Source organism: Magnolia sinica, chromosome 5 (genome assembly GCF_029962835.1).
Source record: "Magnolia sinica isolate HGM2019 chromosome 5, MsV1, whole genome shotgun sequence".
NCBI classification, from domain to species: Eukaryota; Viridiplantae; Streptophyta; class Magnoliopsida; order Magnoliales; family Magnoliaceae; genus Magnolia; species Magnolia sinica.
In genome coordinates, this window is record NC_080577.1 from 19,161,712 (window position 1) to 19,182,333 (window position 20,622).

Consider the following 20,622-nt stretch of genomic DNA (forward strand, 5'->3'; position numbering starts at 1 on the left):
TCAACAATTTTCTTCCCTTTATCTAATGGATCGGGAAGTTGGCCTGTTTCGGCTAAGATTCGCTTATCTCTGTGCGATAAAGGTCTAAGGCATGGAGGGCTGTATACGACTTTATCGGTTATTCTTGTCTCTTGGAATTTTTGATATAATTCTTGTTTTTTTTACAAGATTTTCTTCAACCTCCATCCAGAATTGCCCATATCCTTTAAGGACTGCTTCATATCCTGTGTTGCCTTTCTCTCTTCTCATTTCGACTAAAAAGCAGCTTCTGCAATAGTGAAGGTAACAATAGTTAGCTGACATGTAAAGACTTTCTTCATCATCACCATATTTTCCTCCAATCTTATATCAGCAATGAGAACATGTCTGTTGTTGTTTTGATTCGATTAACTGGAATTTGCACCATTGAGCGGGGTCTGTTTGATGTGGAGGATCCCAATCATATTCTTGATATGTTTGTTTAGGTCTCCACTTTACCGTGTAGGTATAAATGGCATCTTCATAGTTAAATCTTTCTGGTTCGTCATCTTAATGCAAGGGCATTTTCACACTGGGCTTAAGTGGGGTTGCCTGTGGTATGCAGGGGCACACTCGGGGTGGGTGATCCATGTGATTTGGGGCCCACGGGGGAGGTCTCGTGTTCGAGACTCCTTACCAGGCGTGATTAATGCGCATTTCACACCGGGCTCGAGTGGGGTAGCCCGTGGGATGCGGGGACACTTAGGGTGGGCGGCCCATGTGATTTGGGGCCCACGAAGGGGGTTCGGCCGAGGTCCTAAACCCATGAGATGTGGGGCCTGGGCTATGAGATAAAGGGATTAATTTGCCATACTCTAACAGTTCGAGCTTTTAGAGCAAGTGGTTAATTGTCCTACATCAAATTAGTATCAGAGTGGGAGGTCTCGTGTTCGAGACTCCTCACCGGGGGTGATTAATGCAGTGGCATTTTCAAATTGGGCTTAAGTGGAGTCGCCTGTGGGATGCAGGGGCACACTCGGGGTGGGTGACCCTGTGATTTGGGGCCCATGGGGGAGGTCTCGTATTTGAGACTCCTCACTAGGGGTGATTAATTCGCATTTCACACCGGGCTCGAGTGAGGTAGCCCGTGGGATGCGGGTACACACTTGGGGTGGGCGGTCCATGTGATTTGGGGCCTACGAAGGGGGTTCGGCCGATGTCCTAAACCCATGAGATGTGGAGCCTGGTCTATGAGATAAAGAGATTAATTTGCCATACTCTAACAGTTCAAGCTTTTAGAGCAAGTGGTTAATTGTCCTGCATCACATCTTCTTCTGATGAACCATCGTCTGATATTTAAGTTGGGTATCGTTATTTTCCTCATCATACAATTTTTTTACTTGCGGTTGCTCTAAGTTTTCTTCTTCTTCTTTGCTTTGATAGGGTATTTCTGTTAAGTCTTCTGATCCGTTTGAGCTTATGGTTACTATACTATAGACTGATTCATCATCATCGCTAAGGTAATCTTGTATTTTTGATGGGTAAAGTATATCAAAGGCTTTTGCTTCTTCCAGGGTGTCTATATGGTGTTTACCATGGATATTCCTTTTACCTTTTTTTTTTCTTTATGAGGACATTTTGGTGCTATATGTTCAGTTTCCCCGCAGGCCCAGCATTCTATTCTTTTCCCAAAAGGCTTTTGTTGCTCTCTTCTTCTATAATTTGCTGCTACTTTTTTGGGATGCGTTCTTTTTCCGGCATCTTCTTTTTTTTTTTTTTGCAAATGCTTGCTACGTAGTTCGGGTTCTCTAAATGTAAGGGATTTTCGTTGACGATACTTTCTATTAAATGCTTGCCTTTTTTCTTTTTTTCGATATCCTCATTGTATCGGAAGGATGTCAATTCTATCTTCCTTAAACATAGGGAGATTAGCAAAAGTTCTCTCGATTAGCGCAGCTTCTTTGATTTGTTTTTTTTTTTTGTTTTTGTTTTGTTTTGTTTTTTTCTTTTTTTTTTTTGTTTTGTTTTGTTTTGTTTTGTTTTTTTTTGTGTGTGTGTGTGTGTGTGTGTGTGTGTGTGTGTGTGTGTTTTGCTATATAATCATGAGCGAAATTTATTCGTTCTCCTAGGGTGTTTGCTTTTTCTCCTTCAATTCCCTGCCATTCGCGGTATTTATGTAATCAGACACTACTAAGAATGGGTATTTTTTTGAAATATTCGTCTTTGAGTTCTTCTCTGCGGTTTTCTATTAGCTTTTGATAGTTATTTGAGTAGGGTATAATATCTTTTATGTCACAGATGCTTAGTTTAGCTAAGGCTATTGGTGCTTCTTCTGATTCCGATTGCCTAGTGAATCGGTTTGCCCCCAGTGAATTCCTTTTCGAATAGGGTTATGTATCCGTCTACATTTCTTTTGTTGGCGTAGCGCCTAGTAAATTCTTCGTATTGTCTTGTACATTCTGGGCTGGTATCCGTTTTCAATGTTTTTAAGAATCTTGCTATGTTTCCTTGTAACAATTTTTCTGCATAACCATGGCAAGCATCTATACTCCCGTCGCTGTTTTGGTCGAAACATTGTTCCATTTGCTTTTTCCATGCTTCGATAGCTTCTTTTGCATTTCTAATATCATCCAGGTTTAGATATATTCCTAGGGGGGCTGATAGGAATTTGAGCCATCTTTTTTATTCCTTGGAATGCTTGGCTTTCAGTTGGTAGTTCTTTAAAATACCTAGGTCTTTCTTTCCTTTGTTCATATATGGGTATATATGCATCTCTGTTTCTTCTTGGTTCAGTTTCCCTTTTATCGTTATTTTGAATACCGATAGGATTAGCTTGGATGCTCGGCCCTGCTTGTTCGGAAACTATAGTTTTTGCCATAGCTATTCTCGCTACTGTTCTTAAGAATGTCTTTTTGTCTTGGTTTAAGTCTTAATTCTAGATTCTTTTCTAATTCTTCTAAGGTTTTGCTATCTTTGATGGCGCGAACCATATTTATCCTATGTGATCTAGTTCGTTCAAGGTTTCTTTCGAAACACCTGATCGGCCCTGGGCTAAGTGATTCTCCAAGATTTTGTATACTGATTTTTTCTACGTCTATATCGTCATATGACGTAGGTTTATTTTGTGTTGTGCTGGATTCTCCTTTTTCTATATAGCATGATCTTCTTGCTTCTACAAACTTGTGAGGTGCTTTCCTAAATTCTTCTTCTTGGTCTACATTAGATAAATACTTAGCGGGTTTGAACTGAAGAGTAATGTTTCCGTTTTGAGGATTCGAATTTAGCTCTTTCTGCTGCTTTGTTTTTGGGATGGCTTCTTTTAGTTCCTAGAGATTAGACGAATCTTTCACCATCTCGGCTGTCTTTTTTCGAATGTACGTATGGTTAGACCGAGAGTCATTGGTTCTAACCAATATTTCTTCATTCAATTTCCCCATTTGAAACTTGTTATGGAGTCCTTTTATCATTTCTTGGCTGAACTGGGCGTAGATTTGAAATTCTATACTTATATTTCCATAAATAAGGTCAAAATCTTCATATCCTTTAGATGTTATGACTAGCTTAATATTATGGGTGGCTTCGATAGGCATGGTGTATCCAGGTACTGTGTTAAAGTATCTGACGTTTTCTGTGAGATGGAGTTGGGCTATTCCTAGAAGGCTTTTATCAAAGGACTTCTATCTTTCATCTACGAGACAATAGAGGATTTCTATCTCCATATCTGGGGTATGTAGTCCTTCTATGCGTGCTTGGAACATTTCAAAGTTTACATAGTTGAATCCTTGATTCTTTTTATCTTTGATCCAAGTTTGAGACAAAACTGGGATTTTTTCATAGACATTAGTTACTTTGTATGTTTTAGTTTTATGCGTAATTTGATACTTACTAGTTACTGGTTTTTTACCGTAATAGTACAAATCTGCATAATCTGCTAAGGGAAGGCTAGATCTTTCACATTGGTCTGAGATAGCTTTCCATTCTAGTTCTGAAAACTTTTCCCACTTAAGGTGTTCTGACATTTTTGGTTCTAAATGGACTTTTAGTCTGAGCCCTTGGTTTTGGAGAGTTTTGAGCATTCCAATCCTATGTTGTCTCCCGAAAGGGATATATCTTGGTGCGAAAGTTTGAGTTTTATCTAATCCGTCGTTCTGGATTCGATTGCTTCCCACTGTCTCTCTAGGGGCATGTCCTGTCTTGTTCTGTTGTAGAATATTATCGAGTTTCTCTGAAGTGTTTTGGCTTAGTTGGTAGATATCGTTTCTAAGTCTATACCAATACTGAGATCCTTGCTTGAAACTTTCCAAGTATTTTTCTAGGTTTGCTAATACCGTTTGCTCAACACTGTGTATATCGTTTTTTTTAAAATTCTGTCCCTAACTCAAGGAGTCGCTGATCTTTTGGTACTATAGACTTCGCTATCGCTGTCTTTATCTCAAGAGCTTCATTTTTCTGTTCTTTCATTGTTATAGTACTAACATTTTCTATTTTGTCAGTTTTTGCTATTAGGATTTCTAGCTGATGACTATATTCATTCAGTTTGTGATTAATATCATCCATGGCTTTTCCAAGTTCTTCTAAAGCTCCCATATATGTTTCTGGAAGTCACAAACTTTCTTTTACTTCTTTAATGAGTCTTTTACTATTTATTACTTCTGTATAAGTTAAGTCTATTCTTTCTTCAAGTCTTTATGTTTTGGAGGCTATATTCTTTTGAGATATCAAGTCAAGGATGCTTCTAAGCACCTCCATCCCTAGTTAGTTTACAAAACTTCATTGCATGAGACAAAATTTAGTCTAGTATTCTGATCCTCTCTAGAGGAAGTAACTGCGATTTTTTTTTTTTTGTCCTCGCTTCTTTCCAGAATGCTAGAAAATGGAAAAGAGACCTAGAATATCAGTATGTTGGACAATACCACCTCGATTATCGTAATCCTTCCCCCAAGTGATATGCACCTTCTCTTCCAACTTGAAAGTTTGTGCTCAATCTTCTCAACTGCTTTATCCTGCAGGTATTTCATCGGTTTACTGATGCACACCGGGAGGCCCAAATATGTTGAAGGTAGGCTGCCCGCTTTGCATCCAGAAACCTCTGGCTTGAAACAACTTCCAAACATCTTAAGATTTTCCTCATATTATCCACCTGGATTATGTTGGCATTGCAAAAAGGGATAGTGTCATTGGCAAACTGGAGATGTGATATATGGAAATTGGCATTCTCCACTCTGAAACCATTGGAATTAGAATAACACGCTTTTTTGGTACTATTCTAAACGAAAGTAGAAAAAGTTGAATGTATAAAAAACACTGCATGCATATATCATTCTGCTTTCAGTCTATTTTTTGTTTTTAATATCAATCCATTTTGATTTCCCAAATGATTGTCATTGTGCCGTGCAAATTCCAAAAAGTTGTGATCTAATGCAATTCCTTGGGACAAGATGTTTTTGACCCATATTCCTATTTTTATTGCAGGGAATTTCTTATGGGGAGGGTGCTTCATCTCAAAAGGTGCACTTTTTCCCTAATTTCTTGTGCATATATTGCATCTGGGTACTGGCTTAATCATCAAGTTCAAACATGCAATTGCTTTCTTTTCCATTTAAGGTATTATGATGGATAACCAAAAGAAATGACATTATTTGTTTGGCCCATAAATTCTGCAATCTGGGCCCACCTTTCAAGGACCTAAGTCATTGTTGGTCCTGTCATGGGATGAGCCATGCCCTAATATCTGTCCTATCAATTGTCTGTTGACACCTAAAAAAATGGCCCAAGTTTGACTCGCGCTGATTTTGCGACATGCCACGCCAACCTTGAAATTGCCTCGCACTCCGAGAAAGCAAGGGCGCACTATTCCATGATCTGGCTGTGCTATTTTCAAAGCTGGAGCACAGGATGCCATCTTCTTCCTGCAAACCAATCTGCGAATGAGCCTTGCCAAGGTTATTAAGTCAGTGCTGAACCTCTTCAGCATTCTGCACTCAACTAAAGATAGAAGCACCATACCACCTCAGCATGCCACCTCACTCTGCAACTGGCAGCGTGGTGTGGGAAATCAGTAGAGGGGTTTATGCGGTTCGCATTCTGAACTTAGCGCATGCTGATGGAAAATTGACCAGTCGTCCAATCAGGCTGTGACATGTCCATTCTCATTCCTTGGGTATTTCATGCAAATATGGTGAGAGAGAGGGTGATGGTTTACCATGTCATCTTCTTGCTACATAGCGTCCAGTCTATGGAATGCAATTCTGGGGGTAGCCAACTCATTCAGAGAGCATATGTTCAATTTTGGGAGGATAGTTGGTGTAGGGATTGCCTTTCAAAGGATGAGTTCCCACGGTGGTACAGAGCAACAAGGGAGAAGATGTTTTCATCTCTCAGTGCATTGCTCCGAAGAGATGCCAAATAGTGTGGAACCCAATTTTAAGAAGAAATCTCCTCGGTGAAATGATCAATGACCATGTTAGATTGATGGAGAAATACTACAACAAGGTTTTCAGTTGCGGAGGAGCATAGGATGGTTTGGAACTCATGCAAGTCCAGTTTTTTTTTTTTTTCCGGCCAAATCCTTCCACAGTATTCTCCAAAACGAGACCAGAGTCCAGCAAGTCACATATGGAAAAACCCGGCGCCTTCCAGAATGGTGGCTTTTATGTGGTTTGGTGGGTAAGAACAAATTTCTAACCATTGACAACATGAGGAAGCAACATAGGACTCTCACTAATGAATGCATCATGTGTTTGCATGATGAATCAGTGGACAACTTTTTCATTCATTGTGAATTTACTAGAGTGGTTAGTGATGTAGGACATGAAATTAAATATGACTTGCATGATTTCAAGCTTTAGATCATACCAATTTTAAATGATCACAAAATTCCACATCCTACATATGTTCAAACATTCAAAAAGGGGAATCTATGGAGGTCCAAGCCTACACAAGTTTAGGGCTTGATCAAATAAAATTATAAACCAAACAAGCCCAAAGGATTGTAAGATTCATCCATTCTTGTAAAGGATTGTTCCCCAATTCAAGAGATTCACCATATTTCAATTCGGGGAAAAATCTAAGGTTTGCAAATTTGGGAATACTTGGGATTTGAGATTCTCTAGGGTTAGCGACTTGGATTTAAGGCTAAAGAGGAAGGAAATAGAGGAAAGATGGAACCTGAGATGAACCACGTGTGTGGACAACAATTGGCCTTGGGCACATGTACGTGATCACCCGTCCGCACGTGTGTGGGGCCCACGAAATCGGAAAGCGATTCCTAGGCTATGGTCGGACAGGGTAGGACCGCTTCCATACCAAAATTTGTGTCGATATGCATGGTTTGTACGTGGTGCTCCGCCGAAGTTTCAGCCCCTCCAATGGGTCAGAATCTGAAAATTTGTTGTAGAAGAGAACTTGGGTATGAAATAGGGTGAATCTAAAGATGGGAATGATGTAGAAGATGATGGATATAAGGTATAAAGAAGTGGGGATGATTGGGGATGGTTGTGGCTTCGCACCACGGTAGTTAGCTCTTTTAAGGAAGGGAGGGTTTCACACCCAATTCAATTCTTCAACCCAAAGAGAGAGAAGAAGAAAAACGTAGAATTTTTATTCATAAACTTCAATGAAAAAAAACCTATAGGGGGTGGCCTATTTATAAGAAAACCCTAAACCCCAAAAGCTGCGCCACGTGTGCACACTAATACTTAGAGACGAAGTAACAAAAATAGCAACTAATCAACGCAATCAAAACCATTCATGATGTTTCTAATAACGATAATAACTAAAACTCAAAATTCTAGATCATCTAGGATAGTGGGCCACGATTATGAGATCCAATGGTGGAATCCACATGATGATCGGGTCCACTCCAATGCTCTATAGCACAGCCCCTCCTTGAGTATGTGTGCAAGGTGGGGGGCGTGCGCGTGCGCATGATGTCCTCATCAGTTAGGGAGAAGTTCCTTGCACTTTTGGACATCACTTGGGGAATGTCTATAAAAATAAGGACCTCCTAGCCCTGTGGTATTTTCATGGTCAGTAAGGAAGAGGAAATTAATTTGGTGCCTCTTGCTCTTTGGCCACTATTTTCGCTACATGGCTTGAGCACAACAATAGGATGTTAAACAAAAAGTCTGCTTCTCCATTGCAAGTGTTCTTCAATGCTAGATGGCTACTAGTGGGATGGGCTAGAGCCACCAAGGATTGTCCGTTAGGTAGTAGGTGGATTATCTTTCGTCATCCTTCATGTTCTCTTTTCCTGTTGTTTTTTTAATAAAATTTTGAGTTATCCTTAAATAAGGACTTCTCACTCGTGAAACTAGAAAGTTCATGCCTTTCATGTTGTATAACCATCTTCGGAATGTCTTTTGACTTTCTAAACTATTTTGTGAATTTTATCCTTCTCCATATATTGGGCGGTTTAAATGATGTCGATATCAAATTTGATTTGATGGTGTATCTTGCACCTGAAATTTTCTCACTGGTGGCATATTAATTGTTCATTTATGGTAATGTTTTTGACAACCATTTCTGCATATTCTAGGTGGCCTTTCTTGCAAGGGTGGCAACGGCATATTCATTTGATAGCATTGTGTTGAATGCATCCTGTATAGATGACACTTTTAACAGAATGTTGGTAGCTTGGAGTGGCATTGGGGAGACTTGTGTCTATGTTACTTCTAAAAAAGATGAAGGCCTCTTTCTTAGACTCAAGCAGTGTTGGAAAATCATTGTTAAAAGTGAGTATAATTTCACCTTGTTCTTTTAGGAATTACATCCCTGGTTTCTGTATTTTTGGCTCTTTTTATTTCCCTGCCTATGGTAATCTTTTGACTGAGTAGTCTTCTGATCTGATTCACTTTCTTAGATTCCCAAGTGCGCTTCCACCAAATTGTGGTTGATATAGCACCAAACCTTTATCACTTGAGATTTGGGGCTGAAAATGTGGGAAAATGCTAACCTGTCTGGTTCAAGTTCCGCTTTTCATGCTGCTACAAACACAAGTGTCTTATGTATCCTTTTGTGCTTGGGAACCCCTGCTGACTACATTCTGGTGGGACAAAATGCTCAACCCAAGCACTTCAGCTTTTGTGAACTGCTAAACCCAAGTTCTTCATTCTCTATAGGTGGTGAGGATGTTGCAAGAGAAAATACAGGAGTGCTTTTTATCAATAAGCTAGAAGAGCTTCCCATCACTCTTTGCCGTTTCAGTAAAATGGTCATTCATCAAAGAGATTATGATTTCTGTACTAATTGAACGTACGATTATTCAAGCTAACCGTATGCTCAATTTACACACAATATAAATGATATTTCTTGTTACCTGATTTCAGGCAGTCCGTGACACATCAGTCGTGACTGTTGGGTACGTAATGAAACCTTCCCGTGAAGAAGATTTTTCAAAGGTGAGTTTTCTACATTGAAGTACTTAGATGATTGGGGATCATTTTCAGACTTCTTGCTTGGTTCATTGATTTGGCAGAGAGGTGCGTTCCCCATGTATCCTACTCAAAATGGATTGATGTTTGTTCCTCTCACATTCGATCTTCCTTTAGCATCTCAAATACAAAAAGTGGATGTGATTCTCCATAAAGCAACTGATGAAATTGTCAGCGTTGACCCGGGCAGTTTCCTAGATTTTTCTAAAGGAATTTCTTTCTCCAAGGGCATGCAAGAGTTGGAAAGGTGCTTTCCAGAAGCCTGTATACTTTCTTTATTGATGCCATACTAAATATGGTTTGCAGACCTGGATCAACAATTTGCTTGTCATTCTATCCTTTTTCATTGCTTTCTTTAGTGCATTTTAGGCTGAAAATCATGCAATCCTAGTGTAGCTCATACTGTCCCATCCCAATCTCAAGTACAAGATGTTTACAAGGTTTAAAGTATTGTCCAAAACACGGTACATATCTCATCTCTTCCATGAACAATACGGCTGTATCAGCCTGTATCGGGCCGATACATGACGATACTGGGCGATAAAGGGCCTTATTGGTGGTCAATGATTCGATACCAGATACACCGCTTTAAACCTTGGATGTCAATCTTTTTTTCCTTTTCTTTTGGTCATATTATTGACAAGCTTTCAATGTATTTTGATTTTGATTTTTATTTTTTATATTTTTTTAAATAACGTTTTCTGCCTTGTTGTAATATTAATGAGTGATAACTCAATATTTTCTCTTCCAATATCATCTTATAACTTTACGAATATGGAAGTATGCCAGGTTTTTCTGGGGCTGAAATGTTTTGATATCTCATGTTCATGTTTTACACCAGACATGATTATATCCAAGTCAAATATGTGATCTTGTAGGGCCCACCTGCATCATTTGCATTTAGCATGTTTTGTGGAACTATTGTGCAGAGGAGGTGGTATATGATTTTCAATAGAAAGAAATGGCATTTTCTTTGTTTGATGCAGCAATGGTACCTGTGGCCCCCCACCTCTTCGTCACGTAAACCATTGATCTAACAGGCCTCATCATGGTATTGCCATCCCAGCCATATAATGAAAATTGAAAAGACAGTCATAACCATGGCTCACATTTAACGGGGCCCAATATCACAGTTGGGGTCATACCATGGGGGAGCTTTTTTGTGGTCTCGTCCAGCATGGGGCCCATCAGTGAACAAGTTGGATCACCAAAAGGTAGATCCCACATCTCCAGTTTATTGGCCGAGCAAATGCTTTATCGAACGCTGTATATTTTCTCTACGCATAGTGGGATGCTTGTTTGTGTGTAAGAATAACCTGATACGTGTGTCAACTGAAGTCATTTTGTGGAAGTTAGAAAATGAACAAGTCATCTATCACCTGACAATATCTCAGCAACAAACTCGCATCTTTTAGATATAACCAATTTCATTGTGATAGCTAATTTGATTCAAAGAAAAAAAAAAAAAAACATCTTTCAAAATCATTCATTCTCAACGGTTAATTTAGACAAGAAATAGCTGAGTTCCTTTATAACAAGGCTTGATTCTTGTGCAGGTATATTGAGGATCGTCCGGATTGTTGTGTAATTGACCCACTTAATAGTATATACCCTTTACTGGATCGGCTCAGGATCCACCATATTCTACTTGGATTGGAGGATCTCAATACAAAAAGTGGCTGTAGAATCCGAGCACCGCATTTCCTAAAGGTCTTTTAGCCATAATGGTATTTATTTGCTGCTTAGATTGCACTATCTAAATGAATGAAATAACTCCTGATGATTGACGTGCTTGTATTACATTTACAATCTTCTTGACACATTTTGTATGATTATCTATTTTCACAACTTGGGTATCAAAATTTACGGATGCCAGTCCCCCAAGAGATCCGCTGTATTTTGTAGGGAATGCCAACTATAATTGTCTGCATGCATGTGCAGAAAACACTTTTTTTTTGGTTCAAATAAATTTCTGCGACCATTGCTTCTAGGAAGAGTAAGGGTTCTTCAAGACTGAATATTTTAAAGGATATCTGGGATCTAGGTAGAGATTTGGTTATCGATTTTCTTCATGTTCCTCATGGGGCTAATGAGGCAGTGAATAGTCTGGCAAGATGAAAAGTTTCTAGGACTAATGTTAAAAAAAAAACTCTGCCCTTGCTTTGATGTATTTTTTGTTTTTATTTATATTCGTTGATGAAATTTGGTGGAGATTTCTCAGACTCTTTGAAACAGAATGAGTAATGCCAGTGTGAATTCATAATCCTTTCCAAGCTTGACTGGAAAAAAAAGAAGAGTTATTTGGCACCTATCCCACCTTGCTGTCTTGTGGTCGGTTTTGAGAGATTATAATAATGGAACCTTTGGTAACAAAGCCTACTTGTTTCTTTTTCAAGTCTTTCACAGGGCAAGGAGCATGTTTATTAATTGGGCCTTGGGGCATAAGTTCTTTACTGGTTGTTATAGGGAGTCCATTCATGTTTCTTAGGGGATGGCTTTGGCTTTGTTTTTTCTGATGACTTCTTGTCATCTTTGTTTTTTTGTTTAGATTCGCAAGCCTTTTTCAGCTCTTTTTAATAATAATAAAAACATGCCGCCTTTCAAAAAATAAAATAAAAAGTTACTGTTGTTCATCCAATTCCCACCCTATCTGTTCTTGGTAACTTGTTCATTTTCATCACCTTTTGTGGTTTAACTCAAGCATTTGCAAATCCATGGCATTTATCACTGAAGGACCTTCATTCCAATTACATATGGTCCTTATATGTGCAGGTTGATTATTTCCATGAGCAGAATCTTGCAGAAAGACTATTGGAAGCTCAACTGTACTTTCCAAATATTGTAAAGCCACAAGTTGCTTGTGGAGTGGCTGATGCTCATAGCATGGTAAGATCTTATAGATGAACTTCCTCCATCTTTACGTGTTCTCATCTTTGAAAAAGTCATCCTTGGAATAAAAACCTTAGTTTCAGGCTTCTTCTACCAAGTTGCTTCCCCCACTTGAAATTACCTCTTTCTAGGCTTTTACACTTGCTAGAATTAAATCAAATGTTTTCCTGCCTTCTCACCTGAATTTTCTCCTGCTGCTCCTCGTGCTTTGTAAAATTTAAGGGAAAATCCAATTCCACGCAACCTGAGGATGGGATTTGACTCCGGCTACCTACCAAAAGAGGAGAAAGGCAAGACTGCTTTTGGAAGGATATTTAAAAATATTTACAAAAAAAAAAGAGCTTTTCCTAATGCTACTTATTTGAAGTTTGAAGTTCCACTCTGTTTACTTAGTATTCATAAAAAGAATTTTTTTTTTTTTTTTTTTTTTTTTTTTTAAAGGCTCATTATCCACTGTACAAAGTTTCATGTTCTAGGGAAAGGATTTGGCACTAAACAGTTATATCTAAGTTAGTCATAAAGCATTGGATCTCCGTACGTATGGGCTCTATCATGACAAACAAAAATCACATCCTAGCCCTTGAGAGGAGGATTTTCACCCATTGACTGCCAACCATTGGTTGGATGTTTTCCTTTTTTTAATTGTTCCAATTGGTGGTTGGGATCATCCACCTATGTGATTTTTGGAGTACTACCTATGTGATTTTTGGAGTACTACCTATCCATGGTAGGGCTATAAACTAATACACTGTTCATCTGAAAATCAACTGAAATTAAAAAGTTAAAAATAACAATTATGATTAACATGACAAAAAAAGGCATGAATTTGTATATTTGAGCATCTTACCTTTATTTCATGCATCCCGGTGACAATTACAAGTAGATTACAGGTCTCGGGAACGATTATAGCCCGATTCTAGGTCCTGGGAACAATTACGGTCTGATTACAGGTCCTGGTAATGATTATGGGCAGATTACAGGTCCCGGAACGATTACGGGTGAATTACAGGTCCTGAGAACGATTTCGAAGAAAAAAATATGCTTAATAATTTATTTATTTTGCTTTTTCATAAAATACATTGTTTATTCAAAAATCAACCGAAAAAAATAAAATAAAATAAAATAACAATTGTGGTTAATATGACAAAAGGGGCATGAATTTGTACATTTGAGCATCCTTCATTTATGTGATGCATCAATATTAAGTTTAAAAAAATGTATTTTAGATTTTTTTTTTCATAAAATACACTTTCATCCTAAACTCAGTTAATATTTAAAAAATTTAAAATAGCACTTGTGATTAAGATGGACAAAAAAGCCATGAATTTTTATATGTGAGCATCCTACTTCTATTCCATGCATCAACATTAAGTTTCAAAGGAAAATGCATTTTTTTCGTTTGAAAATTAGATGAAATTATTATTATTATTATTTTAAAATAGCAATTGTGATTACATATCCAAAACAAGACATGAATCTGCATATTTGAGCATCTTACATATATTTTATCCATCCACATTAAGTTTCAAAGAAAAAAAAAAAGCTTTTTTGGGCTTCTTCATAAAATACATTGTTCATTCGATAATCATCCAAAAAAAAAGAGAAAAAAGGCAGTCCTGATTAAGATGACAAAAAAGGCATGAATCTGTACATTTAAGCATCCTACACTTGATCCAATAAGAAATTTCAAATACACACACACACACACACACACACACACACACACACTACATTTAATCCAATAAGAAATTTCAAAAAAAAAAAAAAAAAACCTCTTTTTTGAAGTTTTCCCAAAATGGACCATGGAGCTTCGATTTTTACCCAAATTACTAAAAAAGCTTGTTTTTTTAGTCTGTAAGTACCTTGTAAATAAGGTCAAAAATGGATTAGGATTGCTTGAATATGTGAGGGAATTGAAAAGAAGTGAAAAACATTCCAAATGCTAAATAGAGCCCCAAAAGAAGCCGTTTTCCGACTGTTACAGGCAGGGGTGGGGGGATCTGACCGTTACGCCCCCGTATCGCCTAATGGGCTCCATTGATACCATTACATAACAGCCATTACAGCCGTTACGTAACAGATTCAGCAGACTTCCATGCAAATGCACAGTTATAGGTTTCCCAATGACTCAGATTTAAGTGATACACCAGATACTTTCTGTGAGCCTTTGATGTACAGTTGCATTTTTCCTTGCCTCTTATTTCTTTTCTTTTGGAGAAAAACCATTTAAAATATGTTTCATTGCTCGCATAAAATGTTTGGTCCTCTGTACACAACTAGGCTCCTGAATCTGTAGAAAAAACTGGAAAAAAGGAACTGATATTCAGCAAATAAATTTTTGTTGAGAGGCTTTCTAAATGTGAACATCGAGTCAGTAATAAACATGTGATGTGCAATAAAGCTTGTGCACACGCTGCACATGTGCCAGTATGGCACATACATGTGAGATCTAATTCATCCATTAGGTTGGTCCACCCCTTGTACATGTTTTCCCAAAAATAAAATCTGGTCCAATCAGCAAGTGGGCCACAATATTAGAAACGGATGGAAGGGTTGGAAAACTTCACCTAATTTTATCAGAACTGTACATTTTTTGTGCGAACTGTGGACCACCTGACCAGTGGATCAACCTGATTCTTGGGCTAGGGCATCAATATAGTTGTTCCATTCTGACAGATGGATTGGATCTCGGACCTATCATGTCATGCTGGCACATGTGTGGCATGTACATGAACTTTATTGCACGCGTGTGGGCTTAGCAAAGCTTGAGATTCATAGTTTCTTTGAAAGCAGTTATGCCTGTTAAAGGCTGTAATTATGGATGGGAAATCATGGAGTTGTGCCTTTTCAGAAATCTTTTCCCACTCTTGTAATCTTGTTCATGGTTCAATTCAATTGGAGAAAGGCCATAATGCAGATGAACAAGGATTGCTTAAAAGTTAAATTGTAGACTGAATGATGGAGAATATTCCTCATATGTTGTCATTCTAATGGACCTTTTCCTTGTTCCACAGGCAATAGTCTTCAGGACAGAAGATTTCAAGGACCTGAGAGTTCCTCTTCCGGCAATTGTTCAGGTACACAAAAAAGGTTTCTTTCTTACATTGTTGAGGTGCCATATTTGTTGTCCCGTCCTTTTTTCTTTTCTACATTGAGAGCACAAGTACCAGAACAAATTGTAGTAGGGAACACATTGGGCTTCTGATTTCTGAGTTTGACTCAGTCTGGTCAATAACTAGTGCAGCCAAACACACCCTAAATTTTATGATGTGTTCATGACTGTATTTTCATGATTGGGAGCTTGAAAATACTGGAAATGCAGGAATACATTGATCACTCGTCCTTGCTGTTCAAATTCTACGTCTTGGGTGAGAAAGTTTTCCATGCTGTTAAGAAGTCTATGCCCAACGCTGATGTTTTGTTGTCGTCATCAGAAAAGAATGGATTCCAACCAATCATCTTTGACAGGTAGCATGTGGGGCATTTTGGATTTTGCTCCGTTTCTTTTAAAGTTTCAAGAATATATTGGGGCAATGTATAACCTCCATTTTTTTCCCTATGCAGCTTGAAATCTCTCCCCACTGATAATAACAAGGGTCAGCATTCTGGAAACACAAATAAGCAATCAATTGATGTGGATTTAGTAACTGATGCTGCTAATTGGCTGAGAGGCAGGCTCGGTCTCACCATTTTTGGATTTGATGTTGTTGTAAGTTGTCCAATTCTGGTTTTTTTCCCCCTCCTAATTTACTAAAACTACTTTTATCCAATGTTATAGCAGTCAAGGGAGCGAATTATGTGCCTCCATTTCACTTTGAGCATGTGGAGCACATGGATGGGCTTGAAACCGTTAATTTTGTATTTCCAATAGTGAAATGTGGAATTAGTTAAGATTGCTTGGATTGATAGTTTTGTCTGATGAGATGAGTGATTGGTAAGCACAAAGCTAGAATTATGGAGGGATGCTTTAGAATCTATAGGTTTTGAAATCAGCCAGACTAAAACAGAATGCAATTTTAGTAATAGTATGAGCCGAAGTGAGGAATCATTTAAGATTGCTAACCTAATACCCCAAAAATGACCATTTTCGATATCTTGGGTGGGTCGATAATTTATGAGAGCAGATATATTGAGAAGGATTTTGCTCATAGAATTAGAGCTGGGTGGATGAAGTGGAGATGTGTTGGTAGAGTTTCATGTGATCATCACAGACAACTAAATTGAAGGAAAGATTTTATAGGGTAGCTATAAGTCCAACCATGCTTTATGGTACAGAATGTTGGGCAGTCAAGGAACAGTGTTTCATAGGATGTGGATTGCTGAAATGAGGATGTTGAGATGGATTAGTGGCAAGGTGAGGAAGGATGGAAATATAAATGAATGTGTTCAAGGGAATTAAGGAGCAGCATCAAATAGGTAGTAATATGAGGGAAAGTAGATTTAGATGGTTTGGCCCATGTACAACAGAGATCAAGAACTGCACCAGTCGGAAGAAGTGAGTTTATTCAAGTTCAAGGCTCTAAAAGGGCAAGGGTAAGATTGAAGAAGTCATGGGTGGAGGTTGTGAGGAAAAAATTGATGACCAATGGTTTGAGTATGGTCCTTGATTGAGTGGAATGGTGGAACAAGATTTCGTGTAGCTGACCCCAGTTAGCTGGGATAAAGCTTAGATATGTCGATCTGAACTGCTTTCTAGTATGGTCACATTTATTTAGCTGGGGTAAGTTTTAAGCATGCATGGTGACAGATAAAATTTTCAAGCGTGATGAGGAAGCCATCAAATATTCATTGTTCTCTCTAACCTCTACCTTATAGTTTGGACAACTTTTAGGGACAAGATTGGCCTCCATATTCTATGTTTGTATCTGAGTTGTGTGCTTCAAATCCATGGACCAGGAACATTGAAGGGAGAAAGGCAGTCGTAATTTTACACGTGATGTAGTTGCAAAATAGATTTGATGACCTAGGATTTAACTGAGGATATGGTCCTTGATAGAGTGGAATAGCGGAATAGGACTTGTGTAGCTGACCCCAGTTAGGGACGAGGCTTAGATGACGACAACGAGAATGGATGAATGCTGCTTCAAAAATCAGTGTTTGGATGATTCTAGCATTTAAATTGCGGCATTCAAATGAATTCTAGAAGACAAAAATCAGCAACGTCTCCCATTGAGGAAAGGAACATTTATTAGATGGTTAAGATAGCCCAATGATAGCAAAATGGGGTTACGGGCCAATCAATGGCTGGGCCCACAGAATGCCGGGTTTGGATCATACAAATGCCGGGTTTGGATCATACACATGCCACATTGTGGTATACAATATGGAGGCATAAAAATGCTGCTTCCAACTGTCAATACCCAATTCTATCTTAAGAAATCAAAGAGTCAATGCCATCTGATCATCTGGGGGAATGCCCATGCCATTTGATTTGGTTCTTGTGGGGCACTTGGATCTGCATATCTGAATGCCCACATGGGTACCTTTTTCCCTCATCATATGTTTAGGGATTACTGTTCCCTCATTTTCTGTTTCTTTTCTTTTAGTTTTCCCAATCGGTGACATTTGGTAGCATTGCTTGTAGGGCCAAATACCAGTTCTGGTGGGGCCCCTGACCAACAATATGCAATTTATTGTTAGGGCAGTGTTGAAAATGGGATCTGGGTTTAAGTACACTTCTGTCTTCCTCTCTTTTCCTCTCCAAATCACAACAGGAGATGTACGGAAGGGTCCTGAACATACATATCTCATTCTTTGCCACTTTAAGCTCTGAGGAAACAATCTCATTTGCAATGGCTGATCTCATTCTTTCTGTGAAAATTTTCAGGTTCAAGAAGGTAGCCGAGACCATGTTATCGTCGATGTAAATTACCTTCCTTCGTTCAAGGAAATCCCAGACAATGTTGTCATACCCGCCTTCTGGGATGCTATTAAGAGCTCATATGAGTTGAGGAAGGACAAATATGAGTGACTGCTATATTGTTAGTAAGGGAGCACCCGAATTGCAAGAGATGTAATTTACACAGCTTTACTGTTTTTCTAACGATGAAATTGAATAAGCTTTTTATTTTGCATTGGATTAGAGACAGTATCTGATTGTGATTCAAAAACAGTTATTGATTTGGGAACATTGAAACTTTGGACTATGGCAATCAAACTGTATTTGATGGTTAGGATCGTCTGATCAGAGTGATTTGGGGGTTTGTGTTCCATCTGCAAGGTGATCCACAGATGGTTTGGATTGACATGAAATTGAATTGCCAGCATTTAATAAACGGCGGTCGCTGCACCCAACACATTATGGTGTGTATTTGCCACCATTTTCTTGCCATGCATGTGCTAGACCTGTGCCAATTCATTCCATCCAAATCATGGATCAGATTGTAGGTGGTGCATGGCCTCAAAACCACAAGAATCAGACAATCTTAACCATCTGATGTTGCCTGTTGAATTTGGACTGTTGGTCATTTTCCTAATCCCTGCTTATCCTATTGCAATATCCATGATGTATTCTAATGTGCCTCACCTGTATTACATCTGAGTTTTTCAGCAGGTGGGCCACGCTCTTTAAATATTCTGATTAAAATATCAGGTCATTTTACTGTTAAGATGGGCCACTATGTACCAAAAGCAGATGGACAGTACTCGAAAAAATCGTTTTAAGTGTGTTTGTTTTGTACAGACCCAGCTAAACTGCGACCAGAAGACCTAATTAAAAGTGGGGTCCACCTGATTGGAAAGCTTAGATATCACACACGTCTTACACATTGGCACACTTGTTTAAGAGCATGTAGGCAAGACGGGCTTTGCAAACCTCAGGTGAACCTACGTGTCTGCAGGGGTGACCCCAACCCCAGCCGCCAGCTAGCTGATCTTGCCCTCCGTGGGCCCTGCCATGATGTATGTATTTTGTCCACGCCGTCCATACATTGTTCCAGCTCATTTTAGATCATGAACCCAAAAATGAGGCAGATCTAAATCTCAAGTGGACCACATCACAGGAAACAGTGGGGATAATGATGCCCACCAGAACTTTCCGAGGCCCCACCATGAATTTTATTTGTCAATTCAACCACAGACCTGTATGAAGGTAAAACACAATTACCAGCTTGATCCAAAACTTCTGTGGCCCCCTGGAAGTTTTCCACGGTAAGCCTTCAATCCCACTTTTTCCTGTGGTGTGGTCCACTTGAGATTTGGATCGGTTTCATTCCATAAAATGAGCTGGAAAACTAGATGGACGGCGTGTAAAAACACACACATCATGGTGGGACCCACAGAGCTTTGACACCAGCTAGCTGGCCGGTGTTTCTCTTCTGCTTTTTTAAACTGAAATCACGCAAGCGTCCATTCCATGATTAAAGAGCAATAAAATTATAAATGTATTAATCTAAAGCTGTATCTTTCACATGTAAACGAGATCTAGACCGTTGAGCGGTTAGTGCCCATCATGGATGGGCAACATCCCGGAAATTTACGGATGGAATGTTATTGAACTTCAAATTTGGAGGACTATTACTGATTGGATGTGAACCGTTGCTTGCTTTTGCCATTTGCAGGTTTGCGCTTATTAGATGGCTAAGATTTCCTGATCGCTGTATTTTGCGCATTCATGGTGGGATACATGGGGCGCATAGATCAGGTACAGTTTCAGATCAAAGCCTCTAGTTTCTTGCATTACCACTTCCCAGTGACCGCACCTTATCATCCCAAACTACCATATCCATGGCTCAGATCATCCGTTTCGTCTGACTTTCTGGAGTAGGCCATCCCCGGATAGCACCACCAAACGGACGGTCTGGATCCTAGAAGGGAATGGAAATTAAGTTGGCAGCAGAAAATGACACGTCAGATCGTCACTAAGAAAAGGTCCTGGAAGAATTCGTTATGCCTCTGTTGGCAGACAGGATCCAGCGTGCATCACCACCTACTGGGGCCCACATTCTGAGTGATACGATGATCGGAACTGTCCATGTTGTGGCCTCTATGCTATATGGCCATAATTAGAAAATTAAACTGATAACAATGATCTTGACCATCGTCATCTGATAGATGAATTTAGAACATGGATTATATAGCATCTCCTCCCTACATCTTTTACCAGATTATATACAAAACCCTCCAATCACTGCCCTTTTTATTCCAGCCCCTTATAGCCCATACTGTTGATCCAGACTGTTTATCTGGTGGACCCTCTTGTCAATGGCCTGATTTTTGTGCCAGATATCCTCATGGTCGGACCAGATGTGAAACATTTCGTACCTATTAGGTAGTGGACCATCCTGATTATTGTCCCAGCTGATCTTCATGGTTTGCTCAGTCCAGATCGTTCATTTAGTGGGTC

At 39.1% G+C, this 20,622-nt stretch overlaps 1 protein-coding gene across 5 annotated transcripts in view; it reads left to right on the forward strand.

The window, feature by feature from the left end:
• The window catches only part of LOC131245658 (inositol-tetrakisphosphate 1-kinase 6), a 29,053-nt gene extending 10,636 nt beyond the window's left edge, over positions 1-18,417 (forward strand). Inside the window, exons 2-14 of one of the 5 annotated variants that reach the window (XM_058245260.1) lie at positions 4,821-4,855; positions 4,968-5,017; positions 5,431-5,466; positions 8,495-8,690; positions 9,078-9,169; positions 9,285-9,356; positions 9,434-9,636; positions 10,946-11,099; positions 12,162-12,275; positions 15,293-15,355; positions 15,601-15,746; positions 15,843-15,987; positions 18,106-18,417. In XM_058245260.1, the coding sequence (XP_058101243.1) occupies positions 5,009-5,017; positions 5,431-5,466; positions 8,495-8,690; positions 9,078-9,169; positions 9,285-9,356; positions 9,434-9,636; positions 10,946-11,099; positions 12,162-12,275; positions 15,293-15,355; positions 15,601-15,746; positions 15,843-15,987; positions 18,106-18,249 (1,374 nt within the window). In that variant the 5' untranslated portion in view covers positions 4,821-4,855; positions 4,968-5,008 and the 3' untranslated portion in view covers positions 18,250-18,417. Of the gene's footprint in view, positions 1-3,544; positions 3,685-4,820; positions 4,856-4,967; positions 5,018-5,430; positions 5,467-8,494; positions 8,691-9,077; positions 9,170-9,284; positions 9,357-9,433; positions 9,637-10,945; positions 11,100-12,161; positions 12,276-15,292; positions 15,356-15,600; positions 15,747-15,842; positions 15,988-18,105 lie in introns of all 5 variants that reach the window. The other 4 variants (XM_058245261.1, XM_058245259.1, XM_058245258.1 and 1 more) reach the window with 4 other exon arrangements.
• The last annotated feature ends 2,205 nt before the right edge of the window (positions 18,418-20,622 follow it).